The sequence below is a fragment of the Zootoca vivipara genome, chromosome 8 (assembly GCF_963506605.1).
Source record: "Zootoca vivipara chromosome 8, rZooViv1.1, whole genome shotgun sequence".
Lineage (NCBI taxonomy): Eukaryota > Metazoa > Chordata > Lepidosauria > Squamata > Lacertidae > Zootoca > Zootoca vivipara.
The window spans coordinates 12,761,993-12,782,396 of NC_083283.1; the positions used below are offsets into that span (position 1 = coordinate 12,761,993).

The 20,404-nt window shown below is 47.1% G+C and overlaps 1 protein-coding gene across 4 annotated transcripts; it reads left to right on the top strand.

Annotated features, from left to right (window-relative positions):
* The first annotated feature begins 95 nt into the window (after nucleotides 1-95).
* BBS10 (Bardet-Biedl syndrome 10) lies at nucleotides 96-11,848 on the top strand. 4 transcript variants are annotated; one of them, XM_035125062.2, is made up of 3 exons: nucleotides 234-333; nucleotides 770-894; nucleotides 3,785-11,848. In XM_035125062.2, the coding sequence occupies exons 2-3, from the start codon at nucleotides 857-859 to the stop codon at nucleotides 5,766-5,768; spliced, it is 2,022 nt and encodes a 673-aa protein (XP_034980953.1). In that variant the 5' UTR covers nucleotides 234-333; nucleotides 770-856; the 3' UTR covers nucleotides 5,769-11,848. The 4 variants fall into 4 exon arrangements, with proteins under 4 accessions (XP_034980952.2, XP_034980953.1, XP_060133608.1 ...); XM_060277625.1 differs by lacking the exon at nucleotides 770-894 and adding an exon at nucleotides 1,079-1,203 and having other exon boundaries at nucleotides 281-333; XM_035125061.2 differs by lacking the exon at nucleotides 770-894 and having other exon boundaries at nucleotides 96-333.
* The last annotated feature ends 8,556 nt before the right edge of the window (nucleotides 11,849-20,404 follow it).

Below are 20,404 nucleotides of genomic sequence, written 5' to 3' on the forward strand. Positions count from 1 at the left end.
GACGGCTTTTAAATAACAATGAAGAGACGGGGCCGTGCTGCTCAACCAATCGCAAGGCTGGGGGAGGAGCGCCTGACGTCACGGCGTCGCCGAGAGGATGGCGAAGGACCGCGCGCCCCGCCTGGGCCGTGGTTCCGTTGCCATGGCGACCGCGCAGCGCTTGGGTCCGGGGCGGCTGGTGCAGGAAGCCGCCGCGCTCGCTGCCGTCGTCCGGGGCTCCGTGGGGCCTCGAGGAGGGCATGTGCTGCTCACCCGCCCCACGGGGGAAGTGCTGCTTTCCAGGGACGGCCGGCGCGTGCTGGAGGCCTTGAACGTAGAGTCGCCCACGGCCCGGTAATCGACGGCCCCCGCTCCGCCCTTCCTCCTTACGAGCAGTTCCGTGGCCTAGGCCGCGTCAAGGACTCGGGCGGGCCCCCTCTCAGGGGTTTCGGGGAGGGCCATGGGTTTAGCCAGGGCGGCAGCTGCCCCGCCTAAATCAAGGAAATAAAGGAAAAATACTTAACTGAAAGTAGAAATGGTAGAAGGTTTTTGACAGGTTTGCTGAGCGCTTGGGGGTGTCAAAAGAAAGTAATTCGAAGCGACTGTGGTTGAGACGTTGCATTCCGAATCTGGTAGACAGATCCAGACACGGGATGGTGACAGCTGGGTGTCCTACCCCCCCAAAAAAACCCATAAATCCTGGCTACATCCAGGAGGAGGAGGAGGAGGAGGAGGAGGAGACAGTGTGGACTGCAAATTTTCCACATCAGGTTTTCGTTTTAATTTTTAGCACTTCAGAAGATGCTGCTCACGGATTTCCTGTGCCCTGTCTAGCATTGCTCTACAACAGGTCCCCAAACTAAAGCCCGGGGGCCGGATGCGGCCCAATTGCCTTCTCAATCCGGCTTGCAGAAGGTCTGGGAATCAGCACGTTTTTACATGAGTAGAATGTGTCCTTTTATTTAAAATGCATCTCTGGGTTATTTGTGTGGCCTGCCTGGTGTTTTTTCATTAGTAGAATGTGTCCTTTTATTTAAAATGCATCTGTGGGTCATTTGTGGGACATAGGAATTTGTTCATATTTTTTTTCAAAATATAGTCTGGCCCCCCACAAGGTCTGAGGGACAGTGGACCGGCCCCCTGCTGAAAAAGTTTGCTGACCCCTGCTCTACAGCATATTGCTGTGAAATTTAGCTCTGTCTCACCAACACTTGCAACTTACCGGTAGGTGCGCATACTATTATTACTAGTTGCCGGCCCACTCATGAAAACAATGAGTGGTGATACAATGACTACTGCAATCAACACAAGATTTTATATATATATTCATTTTTCCACATTCTTATTTTATTTTTATTTAGTTTGCTTTTTCAAATGACATTTTAACAATCACATACCCAACATACAACATAAACAGAAGATTCCGAAGAATCTCCTAAATGTCCATCCTCCCCTTTGTGGGTCCTATTGTTAGTCATTTCCTCCTGCATAATCTGATAATCCAAATCTTTTACATCTCCATTATATCCAAAAATTCACCATTAAACTACAAGTGTTCTTCCAATCCTACTAACAATTTTAACCATTTACAATGGTTTTTAAGATAAATTATAAATTTTCCTCAACACAAGTTAATATCACCAAGGCAACTATCTGTAAACAAACAATAAACGTCCATAAAATGGCAAAAGTAGTTTCTTTCCCAAATAGGTTTTATCTTAAACAGTAGCAAACACAGTAAATAAAGAGTTCACTTGTAATACAGTGCTCATTTCTTCCCTTTCCAAAATAGATTTTATCTTGAACCATTGCGTAATAAAGAGTCCACTTGTGATATACCAGTGGTTCAGTACTCCGACATCATTCCATAATCCGACGTTCTGTCCTTAAAGCACTTCGTTATTATTTTGTAATAAATAATATGCAATAATATTACATAATGCAATAATATGTAATAAATAATATTTATTTTGTAATAAATAATATGCAAGAGAAGACAGTGTGTAAACAACTTAAAGCAGGGGTATATCTGTCGCCATCAGCATGCCCTTCAGTTTGTTAAACCTCCTTCTTTCCAGCTGGATACCAGTGCCCCTGTGGCTGCCTTCACCCTAAGATCCCAGGGTAGGTTACACCAATTGAAATGTAATGCTAAAAACAGCTTACAATCACAGAAACAAGGTGGGCCCTAAAAATATACATCTCAGGTGTCAAAGGTAGCCTTGATGGCTGCTCCCATCCAGATAGCTCAGAGGGCCATAATCTATAGCTTCCCCCACAAAGGCATCATTTACATCAGTTGATATCGTCCCATGTATATCATGGTCAAAAGCACAAGAAGTCACATGCCCATCCACCTTATCGCCTAAATTGAAAGGCAGCCTTTCCTCATAGGGGAGTTTCTTGAGTCCCTTGATCGCTTTTGCTGGTGTTTTGTGCACATTTTCCACCAACTTCATTTTTAAGGCACAGTGAACATAGAACCCATGACCACCTCACTGAGGCACTTTCACAGAAATATTGCCCCCCTCGCAGCCTCATAGTTGCCAGTTGCCCATGTATGGAATCTGCCCACAACCATTGGGTTTAATGTCTTAGTACAGATAACTTGCATCTTAGGAAGGTTGTAATGTATGATGTTTCGTTGTGTTTTTATCTTATGTTGGAAGGTGCTCAATTACAATCTTATGTGGGTGGGTGGAATATATAAAAAAGGGAAGCAGGGCAAACCCTCTGTTCCCCACATTCCATTTATTTATTTCCTGCACACCCAGCTGGGTTTCCTTGTTTCAGACTCTGGAAAGGTCAATGGGAGGGCCCTGGGAATCTCACAGAGCCCTTTCCCAGAAATTGGTAAGCTACCTTAATAGCTTCTGGGAAGGATGTGTGGGATCTCTCAAAGTGTCCCAGAGGCCCATAAGAAAGGATGTGCCTTGCTTACCAAGGTCTGGAAAAGTTTATTGAGGGCCCTGGGAGCTAGACCCCCTTTCCACCTTCCAAAAACCCAGTAAACAGCCCCCTGAATTTGTGCAATTTTGCATTTAAAATCAGATCCCTGGAACCAAACTCTCACTTAGGTTGCAAGTTACTTGTATATTGGGATCTTACACATAAACTGTATTTTTGTTTTTCTGCTGTAGATTTGTAGAAAAGAAATAATTCATTTAGAGATATTTCAAATATAGTAAAGTTCGCAGTCTATGCGGGGGTTACATTCCAGGGATCACGCCTAAAACCAAAATCACGTATACTCAAAACACATTGCCCCCCTCGCAGCCTCATAGTTGCCAGTGGCTCATGTATGGAATCTGCCCATGTCTTAGTACAGATAACTTGCAAGGAAGGTTGTAATGTATGATGTTTCATTGTGTTTTCATCTTATGTTGGAAGGTGCTCAATTACAATCTTATGTGGGTGGGTGGAATAAATAAAAAAAATGGAAAGCAGGGCAAACCCTCTGTTCCCCACTTTCCATTTATTTATTTCCTGCGCACCCAGCTGGTTTCCTTGTTTCAGACTCTGGAAAGGTCAATGGGAGGGCCCTGGGAACCTCCCAGAGCCCTCTCCCAGAGATTGGTAAGCCACCTTAATAGCTTCTGGGAAGGAAGCTATTCCTTTCCTTCTGGGAAGGAAGCTATTCCAGGGATCACACCTAAAGCCAAAATCACGTATAGTCAAAACACATTGGGTTTAGTCTTGGGTTGGATTGCCAAAGTGATGCGCATAGAGCTGAATGTGCACAAGTTAAAGGCACATAAGTTGTGGGCTTACTTTAAACCATTTGTTTCTCTTTGGTTTTTAACAGAATGATGATTTCATGCATTTCCACACACTGCAATTTGACTGGGGATGGTGCTAAAACGTTCATCGTAATTCTCTCCATTTTACTTCAAGAACTTGAAAAACTTGTTAAAGGAGGTAGTTCTTCCTATTATGAGAACATCCAAGGACGAGAGAATTGTAAAGAATTTTTTTACAGACTGAAACAGGTTTCCCAGCTTCTTACAATGATCCAGGTGGACATTCTAGATTACATAGTGACAAGAGACCTTGAAAAACATTTTCATTCAGTATTTTCTGTTTCTGATGAAGAAATAAGTATGAGCACAATGGGGTTGGTACTGGAAGCTTATTTTTCTGGGAAAGTAGGAATCAATAGGCAAAAGTTTCTTTCACAGTTAAGCTGTGATTTCTACTTCAGAGTTACTGCTGGTAAAAATAGGAGTGAAGTCCTTTGCTTTGTGGATGACTGTTTTGCTGAGTTGCATACTACTGTGACAGGCCTTCCTGTTTCAAGTTCAAGAATCCTAGATGGGCTTATTCTTCACAGAGACTTTGCTGTGTACTGTCCTGCAGATGGTGACAGAAGAGTTTTAGTTATAACAGAACCTATCCAGCCTGCTTATTCTGACTTGGGTGCTGAAGTTGTCATAACTGCTGAAAATCAACATGGGACATCTGAAACCTGGATTACAAAAAGAACAGAAGCTATTCTAAAGCACATGCGGGACAATGACATCAAGGTTTTATTGTCAAGTGTAAAACAACAGGAAGCTGTTCATAACTATGCAAAAAGCAGTAGCATATCTATTGTAGAGTGTCTGTCCCCAGAGGAGATATCTCTTATCTACAGGATCACAGATATTTCACCTTTTAAGCCATCTTTGGACAATATTCACACTGAAATCACAGAAGCCGCTGTAGCAAAATTTTGCCAGCCATTGCACCTTGGCACCAAAAGATTTGTCCATATAGGCTTTGAAAGGACGTGTGCCCTTCAGCTCCACTGTGTGATTCTCTGTGGGCCAGTGCATGGGGTTACTGAGCAACATGTTTGTGCTTTTCATGGTGCATTCAAAATGTTACGACAGATGTTTACGGTTGTTTGTCTGAGTGAGCAAAACCTCTCCAGAACTCTGCATAATAGTCAGCAGTGTTCTGGTGCACAGCAACATTTTGTAGAGAAGCACACTGGCTGTGGTGAGGTTCACGCTTGTGCCAAGCAGCCAAGACCTTGTGGATTTGAAATGGAAGAGGACTCTGTTGTTTCTGCTTCATCGGTAGACAGAGAGTTGGCATGTTCATCCATGCATCTGACTAACTCGGGAGGCGTAGATTTGGCACATGATGCCATGTGCTCAGACCTACATGAATGTGATTTAGTTGACAGGCAAAAGGTGTATCAGAAATGCAGTCATCCAAAAGGAATGTTGAGAATGGATGGGGATGAATCACTTGCGGAAAATCTGCTTGCTCCTACCAGAGCAGAAAGAAGCATCAGTTCCAGAAATGTACTTGTGCATCTGCAACCCACTGAGGACAGTTGTACTAGGCAAGGCTGTGGAGTTAAAGAAGTGGATAATATCAGAAGCCATATTCAGAGTAATTCCAGCTCTTACATAAAGGAGGGATCAGTTTTGCCAGTCGGTGGGATATTCGAGGTACTGTTACATTACTACCTGTCCTGCTATGCAAAGCAGTGCCAGTCACCAAACGTATCCATTCTTTGTGCTGTAATTGCTGATGCATTGCTCAGTGTTCCAAAAACCCTCTGTAGGGTACAGAAAAGGGATGCTTTTCCTCAGCTCTATCTTGAAGTTACCAGCGCTGTCAGAAATAATCAGCCGCTTCTGCCAAATCAAGAAAGGTTAGAATCAGTGTCCTGTAAGTACCAATTAGTGGCTTCCATTCTTCAATGTGCAGCTAAGCTTTTAAGTATTGATCTTATTGTTGGCATTAAGAGGTTACCTCAGCAGACTGAAGAAAGCGATTCAGAAGCTGATCTGTGAATACTGTATAGGGTTTTCGTATGCAGGTGATGCAGTTGCTAGAACCAGCTACGTCCTTTAGTCTCCCTTAGTCCATTGTACTTCTAAGCAGCCCCAGGACTGTTCAAATCCTAACAGAAAGGTGGGGTGAGGGGACATTGGCTGCAATTTTTAAAAAATCCCATAATGTATTTCTGGCCGATGGATTGGGTATAGATTGACAAGGAATTGTGACACATTGAGGCTGCAATGCTAAAGTCATCTATCTAGGAGTACTGTAATTGAATTCGTTGGGACTTACTTGAGGGAGGTGCTTGGATAGGTGCCCCTATCCAAATTTTAGAGAGCTCATTTGAAAGGAAACACTGGTGATGATGAATGCTTTCTGGAAATGTCGGGGGAACTTGCTTCCACACTACATTGGTTGACACTGATTTAGCATGTTTATCTGTCTTAATAAACAACTTTAAAAGCATGCTATGTTAATTTTATGCCTTGTATAAGTTGTTGTTGTTGATTAGTCGTTTAGTCATGTCCGACTCTTCGTGACCCCATGGACCAGAGCACGCCAGGCACTCCTGTCTTGCACTGCCTCCCACAGTTTGGTCAGACTCATGTTGGTAGCTTCGAGAACACTGTCCAACCATCTCGGCGTCTGTCGTCCCCGTCTCCTTGTGCCCTCAATCTTTCCCAGCATCAGGGTCTTTTCCAGGGAGTCGAGTCTTCTCATGAGGTGCCCAAAGTATTGGAGCCTCAGCTTCAGGATCTGTCCTTCCAGTGAGCACTCAGGGCTGATTTCCCTAAGAGTGGATAGGGTTGATCTTCTTGCAGTCCATGCGACTCTCAAGAGTCTCCTCCAGCACCATAATTCAAAAGCATCAATTCTTCGGCGATCAGTCTTCTTTATGGTCCAGCCCTCACTTCCATACATCACTACGGCGAAAACCATAGCTTTATACGGACCTTTGTTGGCAAGGTGATGGCTCTGCCTTTTAAGATGCTGTCTAGGTTTGTCATTGCTTTTCTCCCAAGAAGCAGGCGTCTATTAATTTCGTGACTGCTGTCACCATCTGCATTGATCATGGAACCCAAGAAAGTAAAATCTCTCACTGCCTCCATTTCTTCCCCTTCTATTTGCCAGGAGGTGATGGCTAAACTAAATGACTAAACAGCAACAAAAATGCATTATTCAAATGTGTCACTAGATGGCAATTGTGAGCTATGGCAAATTCAATTTCAAAACGTTTTTTAAAGAAATGGATCAGCTGTGGAAGTTTCCAGAATGACAAAGGTATGAAGCAAAACCTTCCTTCCAGTCTGCAAAGTGGTGGCCTGGCTGCTGTGCGTCCTTTTGGGAACCGGCACTGAGAAACAAAGGCATGGATCGATTAAGATTTGAACTGGTATATTTGCATTTAACTTAATTAAGCCACATTGGCTGTTATCTACACATCGCCTACTATACACTGGTCTCATTGAAGTCAACAGCATTCATCCAGGGGCAACCAGTCCTTGGTTTGCTGCCCTCAGCTACAAATGATCTTGCACCAGCTCATCCGGTAGGAAAGGAAATGGGCTGTGTTTCTCCTACTTTTTTTTTTTAGCACTACAGTATTTGAATGCCCAAACACTTCATACGTGTTATCTCAAAAATCCGCAAAGTCATTTTGAGAGGTATGACATATCTACTTCCTTATTACAAAATTTGTGGGGGTTAGAGAACGGGGGCACAGAGAGAAAGTGGCCTGCCTAAGGCCGTCTAGCAAATTCATGGGTATTAACCATGGACTTCCTGGTTTCTTGGTCAATATAGTATTTTCCTCTAAGACCTAATGAGAATCTAGATGAAAAAGAAACACCCTGCACCGAGTACAGCAACTATGTATGGTAAAAAGATAAAGAACCCATGGATGGTTAAGTCCAGTCAAAGGCGACTATGGGGTTGCAGCACTCATCTTGCTTTCAGGCCGAGGGAGCCAGCATTTGTCAACAGACAGTTTTCTGGGTCGTGTGGCCAGCATGACTAAACCGCTTCTGGCGCAATGGAACACCGTGACGGAAACCAGAGCACACGGAAACACCGTTTACCTTCCCACTGCAGCGGTACCTATTTATCTACTTGCAATGACGTACTTTTGAATTGCTAGGTTGGCAGGAGCTGGGACAGAGCAACAGGAGCTCACCCCGTCATGAGGATTCAAACCGCCAACCTTCCAATTGGCAAGCCCAAGAGGCTTAGTGGTTTAGACCACAGCGCCACCCGCGTCCCTTAGCAACTATGTAGCACTAAATGATATGCCAAAGTGCTGATTAAAGGTAAAGGGGCCCCTGACCATTAGGTCCAGTTGTGACCGACTGGGGTTGTGCGCTTATCTCGCATTATTGGCCGAGGGAGCCGGCGTACAGCTTCCAGGTCATGTGGCCAGCATGACTTAAGCTGCTTCTGGCAAACCACAGCAGCACATGGGCTTATCTACACAGTTCAACATTGGATTTAGAATATTCTCTGGGCACCTACACAGTGGGGGTGGGGATGGAGTTCAGGTGTATTCTACAATACTTCATTGATGCAATAATACTTCATTAGTAGTCATCCATCCACCCATCCATCATTATGCTTCATTAGTTTTGTGATCCTTCCCCAGTGTTACCACATTATTGTCATCTGGAAAGGCATTATAGCGAAACAAATGCAGTACAAAAGCCAACAACCCCAGAACATTTGTGGAATGAAAAGTTACAGGATCTCAGCAGGAGGTTAGTGGATGGCACCAGTTGGAAATGAAGCGGTATGTCCACGCTGAAACGTTGGAAGGCAGTATTGAAAGCAGAATCATATAATAACTTCGCCAATGCCATTGTGAGTACAGTCATACCTCGGTTTAAGTATGCTTCGGTTTGAGTACTTTCAGTTTAAGTACTCTGCGGACCCGTCTGGAACGAATTAATCCACTTTCCATTACTTTCAATGGGAAAGTTCACTTCAGGTTAAGTACACTTCAGGTTAAGTACGGACTGCCAGAACCAATTACGCTCATACTTCAGGTTAAGTATGCTTCAGATTGAGTACTCCGCGGACCTGTCTGGAACAGATTAATTCACTTTCCATTACTTTCAGTAGGAAAGTTCGCTTCAGGTTAAGTACGCTTCAGGTTAAGTACAGACTTCCGGAACCAATTGTGTACTTAAACCGAGGTGCCACTGTACTAATTACGAATGCACAATAAAAAGGGCATCTGGAGTGTGGCTGCTTTGAGGAAGAGTTGGGTTTTTAATGGGAGGAAGAGATGGTACAAATTACAAATAACGAGACTGAAATCAATGTCTTCATTACAAAACTGAATGCAGTAATAAAAAGTATCCCACACTTTTACCGTGTTGGATCTGAAAGACAGTTCCTTTCCATCACTTTGTGCCTAAAAGAAGATTGGGCGGGGGGAGAGAGATTGGGGAACTCCTTAAACTCCTTAGGGGTGCTTGGACTGACTCCCTTACCATGTGCCTACAGCCTTGGTCTTCCTATTGGGGGAGTGCCACCCTCTCCCCATTGGCACATCTGCATTTAAATCAACAAAACGATATTAAGAGCTCCAATAATGGATATCCAATGTTGTTTCTAGTTTGGACAGAAACACATTCATTAAGTCTGGCGTAGAATAAAGCCACTGCTTTTCTTAGAACTGCAGAAAAACAAAAGAGTCCCTAAGCAGGATCTCTCTGGTTACCATAACCCTAAGAGCCTCAGGGAAAGCTTTAGTCAAACTATCAAGGAAAGCTACATGTTCTTATTCTTTCCCCCTCAATTTCACAATTTCTGGGGGTGGGGAGACTTGTCCAGTATTGCAAAATGGCACTTTAAAAAAACAAAACAAAAAACCCATTTTTGGGAATAGATTCATATCTGTCATTGCCTTCCCTATTTTCATTGACACTGCTTCTTAGTGTGGAAATGTGTCTTTCACTGGTATTCAGCTGCCTTTGAGCTGCTTTCACACATTGCCTTCTGTTCCCGTGTGAGCAGGTCCACCTAACAGTGGAGCATCCTTGTCTAAAATACAGCATGCCAACACAACCACCATGGATTGTGGGCAGCAGCTGTCTCTGAGGTTCTCAGATTATTATTTTCTTTGCAGAGACTGCTTTTGCAGTCACAAAACTTATTAACAATAATAATTATTATTTATACCCCACCCATCTGGCTGGGTTTCCCCAGCCACTCTGGATGGCTCCCAACAGAATATTAAAAACACAATAAAACATCAAACAATAAAAACGTCCCTAAACAGGGTTGCTTTCAGATGTCTTCTAAAAGCCAGATAGTTGTTTATTTCCTTGAAGGGAGGGCATTGTACAGGGCGGATGCCACTACCAAGAAGGCGCTCTGCCTGGTTCCCTGTAATCTCACTTCTCGCAGGAAGGGAATTGCCAGAAGGCCCTCAGAGCTGGACCTCAGTGTCCAGGCTGAACAATGGGGGTGGAGATGCTCCTTCAGGTATACTGAGCCGAGGCCATTTAGGGCTTTAAAGGTCAGCACCAACAATACCAATGAGACCCTCTTCAGAAATAATGTTTGAACATAAATAGCTACTTTTGCATGTGCTGTTGAGAGGGGATAATCTGCAGGCCCACCCATTTTTTATTTTTATTTTTTTTAATGGTAACTTGACAGAAAAGCAGTCTTATCAACAATAAACCAGGCTTCCTCAACCCCGGCCCTCCAGATGTTTTGAGACTACAGTTCCCATCATCCCTGACCACTGGTCTTGCTAGCTAGGGATCATGGGAGTTGTAGGCCAAAAACATTTGGAGGGCCGAGGTTGAGGAAGCCTGCAATAAATGAATACATAGAATAATAGAATTGTAGAGTTGGAAGGGACCTGAGTGTCATCTATTTCATCCATCTGCAGTGCAGGAATCCTGCCCACAGCCACCCCTGGGTAGAGTCAAACCACCAACCTTCTGGTTAACAGCCACATGCCCAGGCCCCTTGCACCACATATGAAGAGTATTCATGCATGGGATTCCACAGCTGCAGCCTCAAGCAGTACCATCCAATAGCAGATAGGTGCTGGCTGTCTTTCTTAGTTCTTACTTGACTTGAAATCCAAAGGGAGCAATCCTACGCACAGAAAGCTGACATAAGGCAAAGCTGTGTAAAGTGACAGTGGATCCAAACCCTGTTCAGCAGCAGGGCTGCCACTCTGCCTAAGTCTGGCAGAGGGAAAGCAAGCCTTTAATATAGTGTCCTACTTCAGACGAAGCTGGTGGGGGGTTTAGGATCCAGCCTAAGTCCACCCCAACCTGGTCTCATCACAACCCCAGAACATCTCATTTGTGGAATTTACACCAGCCTCGTCTGAGCCAAGTTACTCTGGCAAATGTTCAGTCGAGCTGGAGATCTGATCTGCTGTATCCTAAGGTGCTCGTCCTGATGGATCTTGTCATAGCATTATCCCCAAATAGTCTATTTTTAATTATTTGTGGATGCAGCTGGCAAAATGACCAACCAACTCATTACAACAGTGGAATCCAACCTAGAAAAAGTCCTATGAAGGGAGAGGTTTGTGAACATATTGGCTGAAGCCCCGACAGAATGCTGTGGGTCTTGGAAGACTGTTGCGTGTTTGAAAGCTTTAAAAGGCTCGAATACACAGATAAAGCCAAAATCTGTAGCCTGCTGTGTCTCATTCATATAAATGGGAATAACCTGGCATTAATCCAGTAATCCTGGCCTTTCTGAGGCAGGAGTTGCGTGGGCCTTGCAACATTACGTCATCCTCAACTTTTTCATTGACAAATTTGTGCCATCCCCATTCCCTGATTACTTCAGCTCTCTTTATGGCTGGATAGTGGTGCCCTCTGGTGTGTATGTGTTGAAATACACCAAACGCTTGTTTCAGAGATCCGCTGCTGCTGTGTAATGTAGTCGACCGTGCGAGGGAAATGCTGTTTTATTTGTATGCGTCTGTAAGATTCTGAAGAGTGGCGGCCCTGGCATTCTTTCAGGCTGCTGATAGGGCTGTAGCTCAGTGGTAGGCCACATGCTTTGTGTTTGAAAGGTCCCAGGATCAATCCCTAGTATTTCCAGAGATGCTGTCTTAGTATTAGGCAGCTTCCTGTGCAGTGGAGGTTGGTGCCCATCGGGAATTGTAGGGCGGAAGCCAGGGGGGACATAAGAACATAAGGAGAGCCTGCTAGACCCATCTAGTCCAGCATCCTCTTCTCACAGTGGCCAACCAGATGCCTGTGGGAAACCCAAAAGCAGGGCATGAGACGAACAGCACTCTGCCCTCCTGCCCTTTCCAGCAACTGGCATTCAGATGTTTGCTAGCCCAGACAGTGTAGGTAGCTACAACTATATGACATTTAGAAGACATCTGAAGGCAGCCCTGTTTAGGGAAGTTTTAAATGACTGAGGGTTTAATGTATTTTTAATCTTTTGTTGGAAGCCGCCCAGAGTCGCTGGGGAAACCCAACCAGATGGGCGGGGTAGAAATTTATTATTATTATTATTATTATTATTATTATTATTATTATTATTGTCAGAGGGCCTGGTATGGCTACTCTAGAGTGACGACTCCAGCATGGTCTTTTAAGGCTTTTATTAAGTGCTGATTATTTACAGTGTTCAGAGCAGTAAAAATGCATCCTTAAGGTGAGGTGTCAGAACTCCCGAATGGCGATTGGCGCGTTTTCTTCCAGCACCACAGCTTTGGCAGACCCAACCTCTTCCCCCTACGTTTGCGTCGCAATTCGGGAGTTGGGGGGATTGGCCTCCCCCCCGTGCGTCCAACTTCCTGTCCCACCTGCGGCCTGGGCTCCACAACCTTGCCTGAGCCTCGGACACCACTTCCTGACTCTCCGCTGGAGGCAGAGCTCTCCTTACTCTCTCCAGCGCTTGGGGATGGGCTGGAACTTAAGATGGGAGGGACTTCCCTGTATCCCTTGTCCCTCACATCCACCCCCCTCCCAGGCTCCTCTCCCCCCCTTCCTAGTGGCTCTCTGCTTGCTGGGGACGAGTGAAACCCCAAGAAGTCTGTGGCATCCGACCCTGTGGGTGTAAAAATTTCCCCCCAATCCTGCGATCTTTCTCCTTCCCCCTGAGAAGACGGGAATCCCAAGAAGTCAGTGGCGTCAGAGCTGGTGGGAGTAAAAATGTTCTGCCAGTCCTCTCCTGCCTCTGACGTCGTCGACCTCGGTGAAACCCACACCTCTTCTTCCGTGTCCTCAAATTCCGCTTCCCATCTCCATGGAGAGCTGCTGCCTGCTATCCCTTCCTCCTGCCCCTCCCCCTCTCCCTCCCTTTCCATGTGCCAGGGCTTGGGCCTGTGGGGGAACAGGGCGTGGAACTCTTCCACTAAAAATTCCTCAGGTACTTCCGTGGCCGGTATCCACTCATTGTGGGACGGCGGAGTGTCCTCCCATGCTATCAGGTACTCCAGCCCTCTCACCCCTCTCCTTGAGTCTAAAATCTCAGTTGCCTCATTGAGCTGTCGGGCGTCTCCCGTCTCCCCCCCTCCCTCTGGAGGCTGATCGCTGTCCCTGAACCTGGTACTTTCCCTGTACGGCGACAGCAGCGATCTATGAAACACTGGGTGCACTCTCATGTCCTCCGGCAGTGCTAGCCTGAAGGCTACCGGGTTGACCTGTTGCGTGACCGTGAAGGGGCTCAGCCTCCTGGGTGCTAACTTTTTGCATCGCCCCCTGGTGGGAAGACCTTCCGAGGATAACCAAACCTTGTCCCCCACCCTGATGACCTCTCCCGGTCGCCTGTGGCGATCTGCCCCCTTCTTGTACGCTTCCTTGGCCCTCTCCAAGTGTTCTCTGAGCTGCTGGTGCACCGTCTCCAGGTCCTCTGCCCAATCCTCTGCTTGTGGGCCCTCTTCCTCCTCCTCCCCCTCCCTCTCCGGGAAAGATCTGAGGTCGCGCCCGTAGTTGGCCTTAAAGGGCGACACCCCTGTGGAGACGTGCACCGCATTGTTGTAGGCAAATTCTGCCAGTGGCAGGCGATCCACCCAGTCCGTTTGCCTCTGGCTGACGTAACATCTCAGGTACTGCTGCAGAATGGCGTTGACCCGCTCCGCCTGTCCATTGGTCTGCGGGTGCCGAGCCGTAGACAAACTGACCTCCACCTGCAGGAGGTTCATTAGCCGCCGCCAGAAACTGGAAACAAATTGGCGGCCACGATCCGAAATAACTCTTAAAGGCAATCCATGCAGTCTGAATACGTGGTCAACAAACAGTTTGGCCGTCTCTTCTGCCGAGACCGCCCTGGCACACGGTATAAAGTGGCACATTTTGGACATGAGGTCCACCACCACCAACACTGCGGTCTTGCCCCTGGACGACGGCAGGTCTGTGATGAAGTCCATGGACACTACTTCCCACGGCCTGTGCGGTGTGGCTAATGGCTCCAGCAAACCTGCTGGTGGCGCTCTGACCACCTTTGCTCGCTGGCAGGTGTCACATCCCCTTACATAATCCCGAACATCCTCCCGCACCCCTGGCCACCAGAAGTGTCTCATGACTAGGTGAGTGGTTTTGTCCCTTCCGAAATGACCCGCCGTTGGGTTGTCGTGCATCTGCTTGAGGGCCTTACCTCTCAGCTGTTTGGTTGGCAGGTACAGGGCTCCCCTGTAAAAAAGCAAACCCCTCCTTTCCTCAAAGTCTTTGGCCTGCTCCCTCCCCCCTCTCAGTTCTCTGAAGATGCGGGTGGCAAATTCATCAGCTGCTGTCAGTGCTGTGAGTTCTGCCTCGCTCACCACTGCTGCTCCGCAGGACCATGCTGATGGGGGGAAAATGTGCCTGGGTGCTGGTGGCAACTCCTCCTCCATGTACTCTGGCTTGCGGGAGAGGGCATCCGCCCTGACATTCTGCTCCCCCGGGATGTAGTGGATGGAGAAGTTGAAGTTCGAGAAGAACTCTGCCCACCGTATCTGCCGCTGGTTGAGCACCCTGGCAGTTCTCCAGAACTCCAGGTTCTTGTGGTCTGTGCACACCTGGATGGGGTGCTTGGCGCCCACCAGGAAGTGTCGCCAGTGCTGGAACGCAGCGTGGATCGCGAGAAGTTCCCTATCAAACACTGTGTAGTTGCGTTCTGGCTGGGTCAGCTTCCTGGAGAAGAAGGCACAGGGTCTCCACTCTCTGTTGGCGTCCAGTTGCAACAGAATCGCTCCCAGAGCCTTGTCCGAAGCATCTGTCTCCAGGCGTAGGGGCGCATCCTGCACCACGTGGAACAGGTGCTGGTCTGAAGCGAATACCCTCTTGAGGCTTTCGAACGCTGCTTGCGCCTCTGGTGTCCACCGGAACTTCTGCTTGCCTCTCAGGCAGTCGGTGATAGGAGCCGTGACACGAGAGAAGTTCTTGATGAACTTCCTGTAGAAGTTAGCGAAGCCTAGTAGGCGTTGGGCATCTTTGCGCGTCCTGGGGCTGTGCCAGTCCAGGATGGCCTGCACCTTGTCCTTGTCCATCGCCAGCCCCTTGTCTGACAGCTTGTAGCCCAGGAAGTCCACCTCTTTGGTGTGAAACTTGCACTTCTCCAGCTTCACATACAGGTGGTTGTCCTTCAGGCGCTGCAACACCTCCCTGACATCCTTCACATGTTGCACTGGGTCATTGGAATAGATAAGGATGTCATCTAGGAAGACCAAGCAGTTCTTGAAGAGGAGGGACCCCAGGACATGGTGCATGAAGGCCTGGAAGCATGCTGAGCCCCCTTGCAACCCGAAGGGCATCACCAGATATTCAAAAGAGCCCAGAGGCGTGAACATCGTGGTTTTCCATTCATCGCCCTCCCGGATCCTGATCAAGTTGTACGCCCCTCTTAGGTCTAGTTTGGTGAAAATCTTGCCCCTGCGTGCCGCTGTCAGGAGATCATCCACTCTGGGCATGGGGAAAGCCACTGGCTCTGTCACTGAATTCAGTCGTCTAAAATCCACCACAAGACGGCGCTGTTGCGTGTCTTTCTTGTCCACCCAGAAGACCGGGCTGCCCCCTGCTGCCTTGCTTTCTCTGATGAACCCCCGCTTGAGGTTCTTGTCGATGAAAGCACGCAGATCCTCCAGTTCCTGATCTGACATGGCGTACAGCTTGGCTGGGGGTATCGTTGCCCCTGGCACCAGGTTGATCTGGCAGTCAAAAGGCCTGTGTGGGGGTAGGTGGTCGGACTCCGCTTCGCTGAAGACCTCCTGCAGGTCCCAGTACGGCTTGGGTATCGCCTCACCCCCTTTGACATGCATGGTGGCCACCGTGGCTATCGGAGGCCCCTCCCCTGGTTGGTGCTGCATGCAATGTTCCAGACAAAAGTCCGACCCAAACGTGATGCATCTCTGGTGCCAACTTATGGAGGGGTCGTGGCGCGCCAGCCAGCTCATTCCCAAAACGATGGGGGGGTCTGAGATGGTTGTGACGTTGAAAGCCAGTGTCTCTGAGTGCCTTCCCACCGTCATTCTCATGGGGGGGGGGTTTGATGAGTGATGGCCCCTCCCAGCAACTCTCTGCCGTCAATGGTGGCCACGTGCAGGGGAAAATCCAGCTGCAGAAGTTGGATCTGGTGCTCTTCTGCAAAGTTTCTCGAGAAGAAGTTGGCTGAGGCACCACTGTCAATTAAGGCGAGGACTGTCAGGGGATAGCCATTTGGGAGCGTTAGCGTGACTTCTAGAACCACTCCTGCTCTGGGAGGGGTGGGCTGGCTCTGCTCCTCTCTGTGCGGGTGGGCGGGCTGGGGCTGTTGTCTGCTGACTGTGCCTGGCTGCTGCCCCTTGTCTCCTGCAGCCAGGCTGTCTCGTTTCCCTGCTGTGGTGCTGCGTCAGCGGGGGAAGGTACAACCGTTCCCGCCTTTCCTTGCCACTCTCTGCGATGAGGGCAGTCTCTGACGCGATGCCGGGGGGAGTTGCAGAGAAAGCAATTCCCGCCTCTTCCCTCCTTGCGTCTTGGCGCCGCCGGGGTTTGAAAAGCCCGCGCGCGCGCTCCCCCGATCTCCATCGGTTCCGGCTCTGGGCTTGGTCTGGGCGGGTCTGGGGGCGGTCCCTGGGGTGGGGTTTGGTGATGTGGTCTGTCCTGGGAGCGTGGGAACCAAGGTTTTGCTGCGCGCGTCGCTTGTTTGTCATACCATCTGGATTCCTGTCTCACCCCCACCGCTAGCGCCGCTTTGCTTAACTGATCCATAGTCTGCGGTCTAGGACCTCTTGCCAGCTCATCCTTAACGTCTGCGTGCAAACCCAGGTAGAAGGCTGATTTCACTGGCTCACTTTGCAGATCCCACCCCAATTTGTGCACCAGCATGGTGAATCTCGCCCAGTAGTCCCTAACTGTCGATTTTCCTTGTGTTAAGTTATGAAGCTCCTGTTTAGTGGCCTCCATTTCACTGTCGCTAGCGTACATTATTTTTAAGGCTTCTAGAAATAATTTTGCGTTCTTCATGCAAGGATTTTTTTGCGCGATGAGCGGTCTTACCCATTCCCTGGCGGCCCCCGTCAAATGCTCTATGATAAAGGAGACTCTGTGCGCGTCATCTGGGAATTCTGCTGCATGCAATTCCAGCGCATAATTTATTTCTGTCTCGAATCCTAGGTACTCCCTCGGGTCGCCGCTGAACTTGGTGACTAGGCTCTGTCCCCTTCTCACTTGGACTAGCTGCGGCTGGGGCGCCCCCCCACCTCTAGCGGCTTTCTCCTCTTCCAACTTTTTCTGCAGGTCCAATACCATCACCCTTAGCTGTTTCTCAGTCTCCTCTTTTGTCCTCACCTGGTCCACCAGCTTGTTCAGCTCCTCCTGCGCCCCTCGCGCTTCCTCCTGAGCGGCATGCAATTGCTGCTGTGCGTGCGCTGTGAGGTTCTGCAGCTCCTGCTTCGCTGCTTCGGCCTCCAGCCTCCAATGCTCAGCCTCTTGAGCGCTCATCGCTGCCCTCCAAAGTAGCCAAAAAAAGATTCGGGAGTTGCTGTCAGAGGGCCTGGTATGGCTACTCTAGAGTGACGACTCCAGCATGGTCTTTTAAGGCTTTTATTAAGTGCTGATTATTTACAGTGTTCAGAGCAGTAAAAATGCATCCTTAAGGTGAGGTGTCAGAACTCCCGAATGGCGATTGGCGCGTTTTCTTCCAGCACCACAGCTTTGGCAGACCCAACCTCTTCCCCCTACGTTTGCGTCGCAATTCGGGAGTTGGGGGGATTGGCCTCCCCCCCGTGCGTCCAGCTTCCTGTCCCACCTGCGGCCTGGGCTCCACAACCTTGCCTGAGCCTCGGACACCACTTCCTGACTCTCCGCTGGAGGCAGAGCTCTCCTTACTCTCTCCAGCGCTTGGGGATGGGCTGGAACTTAAGATGGGAGGGACTTCCCTGTATCCCTTGTCCCTCACAATTATTATTATTATTATTATCACCATCATCATCATCATCAATGTGCTGCATGAAGAAGTACTTCCTTTTATCTGTTCTGATAGCTTCATTGAATGTCCGCAAGTTCTAGCATTTTGAGGGAGAAATACTTTTCTCTGTCCACTTTCTCTGTGCTGTGCATAATTTTATAAACCTCTGTCATGTCACCTGCTCCTCTTTTCCCCTAAACTAGGTAAAGGTAAAGGTCCAGTCGTGACCGACTCTGGGGTTGCGTGCTCATCTCGCATTATTGGCCGAGGGAGCCGGCGTGTAGCTTCCAGGTCATGTGGCCAGCATGACAAAGCCGCTTCTGGCAAACCAGAGCAGCACATGGAAACGCCGTTTACCTTCCCGCTGTAGCGGTTCCTATTTATCTACTTGCATTTTGACGTGCTTTTGAACTGCTAGGTTGGCAGGAGCTGGGACCAAGCAACGGGAGCTCAAACCATCACAGGGATTCGAACCGTCGACCTTCTGATCAGCAAGCCCTAGGCTCAGTGGTTTAACCACAGCACTACCTGGGTCCCTTTCCCCTAAACTGAAAAGCCCCAAATGCTGTAACTTTTCCTTACAGGTGAGTTGCTCCACCCCTTGATCCTTTTGGTTGCCTTTTTCTGAGAGCAACCATAGATGGAGCCAGAGCCAATGACAGATGTGGCCAACTGATTCTATTTTTAAAATATATATATTTTTATTAGATTTTTATAAAAACACTTAAGAAACATAACAAATTCACAATATAACACTACAAAACATAGAAAATACACAACAATAAAAACAATAAACACATATCATCTTATATCATCCTTAAAGTCATTGTCTCTTTTACTTCCCCAAGTCCCCTCTATCTGATTTTCATTTTAGATTCGTCTGTAACAGTTTCTAAATCATTACTTTTAATTTTCATCATCATATTTTTCTTAGTTCATCTTAATCTCAGTCTTTTATTTATAACTCATTTTCCTGCTTTATAATCTTCTCTTTTTTCCCTAATGCCTTAACTTCAGTATTTCCCTAGATGGTCAGTCTTTTAATATTCAGAAATAATTCCCTAAATACACTTTGAATTTTTTCCAATCTTCCTCCATTCTCTCATCTGCTTGGTCTCGGAGTCTTCCTGTCAATTCTGCTAGTTCCATAAAGTCCAACATTTTCATTTGCCATTCTTGTAGAGAGGGCAATTCTTCTTTTTTCCAGTATTTCACAATTAAGATCCTCGCAGCTGTGGTGGCGTACATAAACAAATTAACATCTTTTTTTGGGATTTCTTCCCCAACTATTCTAAGTAAAAAGGCCTCTGGTTTTTTCAAAAATGTGTTTTTGTATATCTTTTTCATTTCATTATAAATCATTTCCCAGAAGCCTTTTATCTTGGGGCATGTCCACCACATATGATAGAATGAGCCTATTTCCTCTTTACATTTCCAGCACTTATTATCACCCTTGTGATACATTTTCGCTAATTTGACCGGTGTCAAATACCATCTATACATCATTTTCATTAAATTCTCCTTCAACGCAGTGCATGCCGTAAATTTCATTCCCTTCTTCCACAACGTTTCCCAATCTGACATCATAACATTGTGACCCAAATTTTTGGCCCATTCAATCATAACCGATTTTGTTTGCTCATCCTTCAAATGCCACTCTAACAATAAATTATACATTCTGGACAAGTTCTTGCTATTTGCCTCTATTAATTCCGTTTCCAATTTTGATTTCTCTGTTTGAAATCCAACTTTTTTGTCTATTTTAAATGCTTCATTTATCTGTACATACTGAAACCAATCGCTTAACTTCTCCTTCAATTGTTCATATGGCTTTAACTTAAATTGATTTTCCACCTCAATCAAAATGTCTTTGTATTTCAGCCTATTCTCATCCATGTTTATCCTTTTAGGTTTCTTCGCCTCGAGAGGCGAAATCCACCTGGGAGTTTTCCTTTCTAACAGATCTTTATATATTATCCATACATTGAACAATTATTTCCTAATTATATTATTTTTGAAGCCTTTATGGGCCTTAACCTTATCATACCATAGATATGCGTGCCAACCAATGCATTATCATAACCCTCCAGATCTACATCGGCATTGTCTAGTAAAAACCATTCCTTCAACCAGCAGAAAGCTGCTGCTTCAAAATAAATCTTTAAGTCTGGCAGTGAGAATCCTCCCCTTTCTTTTACATCTGGGCTTCTTCCCCTGCCAGACAAATTTAGACAATGTCCTTTGCCAATCTTGAAAGCATTTTAGCTTGTCTACAATCGGTAGGGCTTGAAAT

Coding starts and splice junctions, on each gene's coding strand:
- BBS10 (XM_035125061.2), top strand. CDS start 98: ATGGCGAAGGACCGCGCGCCCCGCCTGGGCCGTGGTTCCGTTGCCATG. Junction 334..3,784: donor GTAGAGTCGCCCACGGCCCG/GTAATCGACGGC, acceptor GGTTTTTAACAG/AATGATGATTTCATGCATTT.